Raw genomic sequence first — 9,917 nt, 5'->3', positions numbered from 1 at the left:
CTCAAATGATCGTATTTTGGAAGCAGCCACCCATATGGATTCGAGACTTCGCAGGACAAGTATCACGAAGCTCGCTAGTCTTGCGTCGTTTTCTCTTTTCTTGTCTGTTTCAGCATACGAAACATTCTCTTTTCTTTCGCTTCCGTAATATGTGAAGCTTTTTGTCAAGCGAATTTTATTTTTAATGCGGAAGTGCTAAACAATAAAGCTTTAAATAAGTTAAACAAGGAAGTTGCTGCATAGGCGACACTGGATTTAGAGTGCATGTTTTCAAAGTCGCATGTGCGGCGATAGTGCAAAGGAGTGCAAAGGGTTAAAATATTCTGTATGTATTAGTTGAAATAAAGTGGACACCACTAGAAGTTACAGATAATAGATATTTCCTACTTGCTAAAAACAAGTTAAAATGAACTTTGCCATGAGTTGAAAACCATTCAAAAGTGCCATTTCAGAGCTGCAAAATTACAATTTTTCGTCTCCATTAGTTAAAAGCAATAACGCTTCATAGAGTAGAAATATTTCTGAGAATAAAAAACTGAAGGTTTGTGGTGATTGCAAGGCTAACGTAGAAGAGTCGGAAATCAAATCAATAGCGATGTTGAAGAGATTGAAGATAAGATATAGGATCGAATATAAGATGGGACACAATTGAGATCTTTGGAAAGAACGAAAAAAAAAAACAGATTTCCAACATGTGGCGATACGAAAACGACTCACGAATATCACCAACGACTGCACAAAGTTCTCGTTATATGTAATAACATTAACTCAATGAATGTGTCAACCAAAAGCTCACAATACTAGTTAAAGGAATAAGATCATGATATGTTCGAACAAAAGAGTAGAACAGTTAGGAGGCCAGAACTTGAAATTCGTTGGGTTGCTGGATGTATTGCGATGTGGGGCCAAGCGACAACTGTCATGATAGCAGGGATTGTTGGTGGCGAAAAGCAGAGTGAATAAAAGTTACACACACTCGTTGACGTTGAGACTCGCTCACTAAACTCATATGATAGGAATATTCCACTGAAATCTTACCTTATACTTTACTTATCGAATTAATTCTAGGAAAAAAGACATGATCATTCACAAGCACTAGTATTAAGACAGAATGCAAAAAGTTGGTGTACATTTGCTATCCCCTCCGCCAATGCATCGACAAACACGCTCATTCTCTCAAAAGATATATGACGAGTTTAACGATGACAAAATTTTGTACAACTAAAAAAGGTATAGGATTGAAACGTACTAATAGTATGTGACATTATATTCGTTCGGTCCGTCGCCACATTACAACCATACAGCGCGAATGTGAAAAAAAGCATCCAAGAGTGCATATTGAAGAAACTAATCCAACTATAGTGGGGTCATTCCATGGTAGATCTCGTTGATATGATAAAGTCACGATGTAGGTTCGAATACGGTGCCCTTGGTTTCTGTTCGAAACGCAAGCTCCTCTCCTAATCGTTCAGCTAGTCAGATCAAATAAACTGATCTTTGCAATCCTGTCTTAGCGGCACTCCAAATTGTAGTAGGGGCAAAACGACATGAAGCACGGTGCAGTTGCGTAAGTGGCTGCGCTCAAAGCGGTGCGGTTTAGAGTAGTGGTTAGGATCGAGAGAGGACCCATGCTCGCACCTTTCATCGCTGCAGTTTGAAAAGGTCCCATCTCAACGCTTCTGGCGCACCCACCTACGCAACTACACGGTACTTCACTGCTGCTACTTGCGGTGGATTTGCGTACACGCCCGAAACGGCACGATGGAGGCAGCAGTTGGAACCGAGATGGGACTGTCGCAAGTTGCAGCGATGGACGGTCCCAACAGGGGTTTCACCACGCTCCCAGCCGCTGCGCTCCACCGAAGCGCCTCGAGAAAACCCGCGTACGCAAATGCGTAAGTGCTTCATGTCGTTTTGACCCTACTATAAATAGCGAATAACTTCACTACTAGATGTTTCCGCTCGTTCTTTCTAGTCATTCAGTCTTTCGAAACTTTTCCCGCGCCTGCTTATCAACCAGCTCTTCAATTCAACAACATTATCTCTGGCTAGCCGTGAAATACTGTGAGCTAAAGTCCTCTTCTTCCGTTGCGTTCATAACCCATTGCGTGTCCAAACCTTCCAGAGCTGCACACCTATTTCCGTAAGTTAGTTCCAGACTCCCAACGCATTCTATTGATGCAAAACTTCTATTCTGAATGAAACTGTTCGATTACGCCTGTGCACCCACACAGCCACAACTTTAATACGGCTGGCTGAGGCTTGCGGCAGAGTTCACAGCCGCACGGTCGCCCTGACAGTTAAATGTGACGTCGAAATTGCGCAGCGGGCGTAATTACGGATATCGCCGACTGCAGTCGTAATTTTCGGGAAATTTCTTGCGTTTGAACAGTTCCTTGTTTCAGCCATTGATTTCTCTTTCTTTCTTTTGAAAGTAATCTGTTTCATGTTAATGTTGGTCATTTTATGTTTAAATTTCTTTAGCATATGTTTTTAGTTAGGAATGTAGGCGTGTTTTTTTCGTTGAACTGGCTCCTTTTACTCTTCTCCTTAGTACACTGCTACATCTGATAATTGGTTGCTTTTTTGCTCTCTGCTTGATTTTCTTGGAATCTCTTCTCCTTGGATGTATGCCTATTTTTCCTCCAGTTTTCCTCTTTCTGTGGGCGAGCATGGCAAAGTGGGGTGAAGGTGATCCACGATGGATCGTAGAAGAACGTGCGGATGCCACGAACGTCAACAATTGGCACTGGTATGCGTATGCTTTCGTTTATTTTTGCAATTCTGGAGGTATCTCTGTGAGATTCGTCCCCTCTGGTGATTTGTAACTTTCGTTTTCTAAATGTCCAAGCGCTTCCTTCGCAAACCGGACGAGATTATCAAGAACCTTAGCTTTGAAGTTTATAATACCACATAATAATACTTAAAATATAAAACCTTGCTGACCAGAAACTTACTATTCTAACGCATATTAGTGGGTTTCATCTCCGTACCCAGGTCTGAGAAGAACGCAACCCCGTGGTCGAAGACACGTATCACAGATCTCCTTGAAGGTCTCATAATTGAGGTTCGCTTCTGCAATCATTTTCTTAGTGCGAAATTTTCCTTTCTATGTTCTGTTTAGGATGGTCCTATTTGTGTGAAATTAGAGGCAATCAAATCCATAGAGGGTGAAGCAACCGCAAATAACCGTAAAGCAAAATTGATCTTTTTGTACGAATGGGATATTAAAATCGGGTTCGTAGGTGAGTGTAGTAATTTTTTTTTGTTTTTGTTTGTGTTTTGTAGTCGAATGACATTATGATGTAATGGCCTCGAGGTTTGGGAAGTGCGATTTATTTTCATCATGTATTCTATGAACATCGTTGTCATAAACTAGAAATTTTGAAGTGTTCAACATATTCACCTACCCTAAAACGGAGTTTCAAGAAGTGCGACCCACTAAAGTTCTGTTTTTACTTCAAACTTTTACTTTTACTTTTAATTTACTTTTACTTTCTTATTACTTCCACTCTCATTAACGTGCCAACATTAAAGTGTTTTAATAGAACCAACACCATTTATAACGTAGTCGTAGTCTCTGGTAAACAGTGTTCATGACGTATGTTTCTTTTCATTGCAGGTAATATCGAGTTTGTGCTTTCATCAAACATTATGACTTCCTATTAACTGCTATTTTATGCACGGAACTAAATTGTTAATGCTTTGACATCTTATTTATATCTAATGCTATCTAAAGCTCGAGTAAATGTTTAGGATGTGTATCTGGTTCGGATCTTGAGTATAAAGGAACTTTAGAGATTCCAAATCTTAGTGACGAGAACGACGCTAGTGAAATTGATGTGAGGACATTTTCCAATTAGGTTTCTCCCTTACTCATTTAATTTTTTAGACGAAAGTTCACTTGTATTCTCAGGTTAATGTTAACATTGACACAAAAGGGCCGCATGATGCAGCGATCCGTCAGCTCCTGAACAAAACTGGGACAGCGCACATTCGGGTCCTTTTATCACTCTATTACCACTCTATTTTTGATGACTTTGTAAGATTAGGTTCTCCTCAAAATTCATCTTAGGCTGCTTTGGCTACGTACATTCGCGAACTCAAGGAGGAATTCAGTAAAGGATTAATTCTCCCTACTGATAAAGTTAAACCACAGGTGAGGCTCGCATTATCATTACAGTGCGGAGAGTTTCATTATTATTAATTTTATTGCCAGGTAGTAGCGAAAGGAAAAACTACCGTGATTGACAAGAAAAGCTTCCAAAACATGGTTAGTCTGGTATTCCTTGTTGGATTTTGCAACCCTATTTCTTCGTGATGTTGTTTAGGTGATAACTGATGAAAAGGGTGACGTACCAAGCATAGGTTGGTTACTTAATTCTTCCGTCACGTTCTACGTTTTTATTTGACGCGAACTTCTTTATTTGATGCGTTCAGCTGAGAAATTTGATGTGAAGTCCGTGGAAGTGAGCGAGTCGTTCAAAGTTCCTCCCGATCGCTTATATGAAGTCCTCAGCGAACCAACTGTGAGGTTTTATCCTTTTCAATTTCCAGTTGTTTATTATTCACGTGGAACTAAATCTTCTAAATATTCTTTTTTTTTGCTCATTCATGTTATGGCGTGTTTTCCACTGTTTTCTTTCAGTTGGTTCGCGCTTGGGCCAACGGCAACATTGAGTGGGACTTCAAGGAAGGCGGGAAATTCACACTCTTTGGCGGCACAGTGACAGGGACATTTGAAAAAATTGTAAGATTTAAGATTTCTCTTCCTGGTTAGGGTTTATGTTGTTTTCTACAAGAAAAGACAAAGCAATTGTTCCCAAAGCCTACGGTTTCTTCTCTGGAAGGACTTTATTGTGTTCATGTTGCTTACTTGCACATGTACATTTGTAAAGGATAGAGTGACTAGCCCGGCAAAGCTGATGTTGGTTACATAAAAGGAGAAGAGACAATGGCTTTAATGTTCGTCTTTCATTTTTGTAGGACAAGCAGGATTCACGGATTGATTGCAGCGTTTATTTTTCCTCAAACTTGTGAACGTTACTGATTGTTAGTACAAAATCACAAATTTTACATTTTGTTATTGCAGACGCCAAACGAGGAGATTTCGATGTTGTGGCGACTGAAAGCGTATCCTGCCAATCATTACGCGAAGATGACGTTCACACTGAAAGATGAGGTAACATCTTCTCAATTAAGCAACTCATGCCTAAGTTCATTGAATGTGTTAGGCCCACTTTTGAACATCCTAGCTGTTTTTGTTAACGTTTACGCTGCAAGTGATACAATTTATCGTTAATTCGACATATAGGCTAGCTTATGACTGACAAATAAGTTAGCCGAAGTAGTGAACCCTTCCACAACAGACTCATTAATGATCATCAACGTAATAACAATACTCTAACTCTGCAAATATATTCAGCTCGAGATATTTTTCTTTTCTCTTTTTTTGGATAGTGTTTTGTTCTTTTCAGAGCGATTCTACCTCTCTTTTGGTGAAAGCCGAAGGTGTTCCTTCTCATATGGCCGACGAGACTAAAAATGGTCTAACTCGATATTACCTCTCATCCATTGCTCGCACATTCGGTTTCAGTGCGCGAATGAATTGAGATCTGGTTTGTGATTGATATCAAATGGGCTAGCAAAGTGTAAATTTGTTGCATTGATGCTGGACTTTGTCGTGTTATACTTTATTCGTGAAAAAAGTGAAGACAGTCAAACGGATGTCTTGCTATCATCATTGTCCTCCTAGTGAATCTTAATAGTTCTGAACTTGTTTAGATGTCAGTGGTCCTTTGTGGACCTCCTTTTCGCTTTTTACTCCTTCTTTTCTCTTGTTTTTCATCGATTTTTCCTGCACAATCCATTAAGTGTACATCCATGGTTTGTCTGACGTAACAGGGAAGGGAAGGTAATCTCCTCTTACCTACTGATCTAGCAAACAGTTTCCCGATCTGACTGTGGCAGGAGTACGCTTGTAATGAGATTTTATACTAACAACTGAAGGATTGCAGTTGGATCAGAAAAGAAGCAGAGCCTTTATGATAACTAGTTCCGGTGTAGTGATAGAATTGGTCGACTCTGGTTATCGCCACTTTCAAGCAAGTATCAGTCGGTAGGGAAACTGTTCCGGTATCGTACTGTATGTGATTGATGCGAAAATTGAGCCAATTTCTTAGCGATACTCTTCTTTTTTCCTCATTTCCTATCGTACCATCCTTTATTTTCTTCGTGAGGATTTCGTTTTTACTGTTTTTGTGGTAGTTTGTGTTCGAAGAAAAACTATGAAACAAGTATGGTTTATTTTACTTTTAGTTAGGACCTGCACAAGTTCCAAAAACAAATCATGAGTTCTTTTTTAAATTGTTGTTTTGTCAACACCACAAGCTGTTGATGGCATGTTCAGCTTTTGCGATTCCCTGCCATGCTCGCATCACATAATAAATATTTCTAATCTGATGTTCTAGATTATTCGTAGATAAAGGGACATAAAGAGATGTATGGCACCCATAGTTTGAATTAGGATTGTGGAAATGAAATAAATGGTCACAAATTCATGTATGTAATTGAATGGATCAACGGTACACGCACTGAAAAAGTATTCATTAGCAATAGAAGATCGAGAAAAGTAGCAGTAAGACTGAGGATAGCGATGAAGCCATAATATTTTGTATCGATGCTCATCCGGTGATGCTCTGTGGAAGATAGGTCACAGAGCATCACCGGAAAGGGAAAACCGATCTTTCTACCATGCGAAAGTCTCCGTTTTAAGACAAATGCAACGGAGACATCAAGAGGGTAAGACGCAGTAAGATTGTAAAATAGATAAAAGGAATAAAAAAGAAGAGAGTGAAATTCTCTTCTTCGAAAACATTCATATTTCCATGGCTTTCTTTCTTTATGATAGGTAGGGACTCATTCCAGTTCAGTGATTTTTGTTGTGGGGAGTTTTCATTGGAGGATGGCAACATTAATGAAAAAGAGGTCAGGGGTGTGGTCTACGAGTATGACGTAACCACGCTCAATCCTCGCTAATCATCATCAGAAATGACGTCGAGATTATTCTGTTGCGATTTTCCCTACGAAGAGCCTAACAACGCGCCACCTTTGCACACGCGCCGCGCGGTTTTTAGGACTATTAGGGAGAATTACGAGCATACGTGATCCTACTCTATTTCTTCTAAAGGCCTTGAGAAAGGGCGTTTGTTTCTGCGAAGTACGTGAAGACACTATGCCTTTCTGCACGCATCGCGTCCACGAGCGAGCGATCGAAGATCAATAAAGACTCCTCAGCGATTTATTCAATTAAGGCCAGTGAACATGTTGTTGAGATCGGAGGGTATACAATGAGCGCGTTCTAACGTACCTTGTAGGAACAAACCCTGTTCCCATACCATTTCTTAGGACGATCAGGAGAAATCAGGCCACGCTCATATTCGTAATCTGCACCTCAACCACTATATTTTCCATCAGGTTTTCACAATACATCGGTTTCGTGATACGCTTCCTTTAAGCCTCCCTGGAGATCCTTTCCTGGAGAGATCCTAACCTCTCAATTCTGTAGTACGTTCCCTTCAACTCTTTTCCTAAAGGCACGTCACAGTACTGTGAGAGTGTAAAACCTTTCAGATACTCACAGTACTCATTTTCGCATTCAGCTATAAATTGCCCTGCTTAAATGGTATAGGTCCCTGTACTGATCAATATCGATCACATATCAGATATCTTGATAACGTTTCACTTTTGAGTATGCATCAATTTTCTTAGTTGTGCTCATGCTTATTGTGGATTAAGTAAAACATCTCGGTGAGTGCATACTGTCAAGGAATTTGTGCACTTTTATGGCAGATTAAGTAAAATCATAAAGTCGTCACTAGATCCTAAGAAAATCGGGGATCTACGTGCCTCCTTCGCCGAAAAAAGATTTTGCTACAAATACGAATATGAAGTAATCTTAATCGTGCACACCTAAACGGACAAGAACGAAAAGCTATCGAAGGAAGGAAAAAGAGTTTATCGGCGCCATCACCTTATTGGTCATCGCTTTGCCGACCTATGGAGCTGGCCAATGCGTGTCCTCACTGGAAATGTAACGGTTTTGTCCAGTACCGTATCTGCTGTAAATGATGCTGGTTTCACTGCCGTATAAACAATGACCTTGGGGAAGAAAAATAAAAAGTAAACAATAAACCCGTGATTTTCACACGGATGGTTCTAATGAAACGCTTCTGAATGAGGGAAATTACCCATTTATGTTTGCCAGGAGGATAGCTACGCGTGCGGTAGAACTCTTGCACTTCCTTCAAACAACCTGTCCATCTCCTCTCTTCAAGTGACGCATGGAATGTATTTTAAGAAGAACATGATTCTCTCAACGGATTATAAAACCGACGCTCTTCTGGACAACCAAAATTCTTGTTCTTTTACTTGCCGCACTGCGAATGCCATTACGAACTAATTGTTATGCAATGTAGTCCCTTTGAGTTCAATTTAATTCTAAAAAAGCGGAGCCACTTCATAATCTAGAAATTGCAGCAAAAATTGTGCTTCACTGGAGTCACTGAAAACTTTTCTTTTCAGAAATAACATCAAAATTCAATGGTACCATTGGTGCATCATATTATTTTGCACGTTTACTCACTAATGATTCTCGTAGTACTTACTGTCACTTGTGGTGGACAACCAGAGAAGCTGGTAATTAAATTATTTTGATTTTGACATATATTATTCGTCAATGAGATAGCATTGCTCCATGATCCGTCCTCGTTAGAATGTCGGCGACTCCATTCCTGTATTCCAGGGCAGATTTCCATGACTGATGTCTTCAATTTGTAAAATCCCCATTTCCATCGTGGTGAACGACAACTCTAAGATATAGTCGAGTCAAAACGACATGAAGCACGGACAGTTGCGCAAGCAGCTGCGCTCGATACGGCGCGGTGGGGCGTAGCGGTTAGGATCGTGCAAGGATCCTCGCTACCGCCCCTCCCCCCCCATCTCTGCAGTTCGCTATGGTCCCACCCCGATTTCAACCGCTCTCTCCACCGCGCCATTTCGAGCCCGCAGCCGCTCGCGCAACTGTCCGTGCTTCATGTCGTTTTGATTCAACTATGCCATCAACAATTTAGCTGTCGCTATTACCGGATGACGGACAAAGGATTCAAATAGATCGAAAATGAGACCTAAGGAAGAAATAGTTGCCTGTTCAAGTCTTAGTCGCCACAATAAGACATAGATTGCGTTTTAGCATGACAAAAGCCATAGTGAGAGAGACGAAAAACGCTGAGCATTTAAGAGTCGTCGTTCTTACAGCCAATTTCGCCCCTCAAATACGATCCTGATGATCCGTCAACGTTCCCACCTTCACAACGAAGTGATGATGGAAAGGCAAAGAAAAGCAAGGAAAGCAGGGAGAAGAAAGGTAGTAAAGGAAAGAAACCGCCAAGTCCTCCTATAGCTGCAAATTCGATGATGAACCCGCCTAAAAGTAAGTGATTCCTTACTGGAAGGCTAAGGTTTCCGCTACACTCTGCTATCGTTGACTACGACTTGGTGGTGACGTGACGATTCCATTCTTCAATATGGATCTTGTATGACGGGAAGATTCTCCGAGGTCGTCGTCATGGTCATGGAAAATGAGAGCAAAGTATGGCGAATGCCAAAGTCAGTCTTTATTTATCAAATGGAGCTATTTATTTTATTTTCTAGCACTTCTTCGAGAAGCGAACGATATGGAGACTGTGAACGATATGCGCAGCGCATGGGGTGCCGTGCAAGTGCAACCACCTCCTGATCTTGGTGCCGCTAATAACAAACTGTAATTGCGCTCCAATATGGTAATGCTGAGATAAAATAAAAATAAAAATGTTTCCAGTTCTTTCCTAAAATTCTCTAGTGCTTTTCTTGCATGCTAA

The 9,917-nt window shown here is 40.6% G+C and overlaps 1 protein-coding gene across 3 annotated transcripts; it reads left to right on the top strand.

The window, feature by feature from the left end:
* Window positions 1-2,672: 2,672 nt before the first annotated feature.
* On the top strand, window positions 2,673-9,917 carry RB195_015780 (uncharacterized protein; the record flags this gene model as incomplete). 3 transcript variants are annotated; one of them, XM_064206654.1, is made up of 18 exons in its annotated part: window positions 2,673-2,752; window positions 2,998-3,067; window positions 3,125-3,245; window positions 3,757-3,842; window positions 3,917-4,000; window positions 4,076-4,159; window positions 4,220-4,273; window positions 4,332-4,368; window positions 4,441-4,529; window positions 4,649-4,750; window positions 5,093-5,182; window positions 5,478-5,595; window positions 7,798-7,809; window positions 8,584-8,604; window positions 8,660-8,697; window positions 9,316-9,490; window positions 9,712-9,820; window positions 9,878-9,917. In XM_064206654.1, 18 exons carry the CDS (start codon window positions 2,673-2,675, stop codon window positions 9,915-9,917), a joined length of 1,410 nt encoding a protein of 469 aa, XP_064062535.1. The 3 variants fall into 3 exon arrangements, with proteins under 3 accessions (XP_064062535.1, XP_013299627.1, XP_013299628.2); XM_013444173.2 differs by lacking the exons at window positions 7,798-7,809; window positions 8,584-8,604; window positions 8,660-8,697; ... (1 more) ...; window positions 9,712-9,820; window positions 9,878-9,917 and having other exon boundaries at window positions 5,478-5,612; XM_013444174.2 differs by lacking the exons at window positions 2,673-2,752; window positions 2,998-3,067; window positions 3,125-3,245; ... (8 more) ...; window positions 5,478-5,595; window positions 7,798-7,809 and having other exon boundaries at window positions 8,602-8,697.

This window comes from Necator americanus, chromosome V, assembly GCF_031761385.1.
Source record: "Necator americanus strain Aroian chromosome V, whole genome shotgun sequence".
NCBI lineage: Eukaryota > Metazoa > Nematoda > Chromadorea > Rhabditida > Ancylostomatidae > Necator > Necator americanus.
This window is presented reverse-complemented; position numbering and strand designations above follow the sequence as displayed.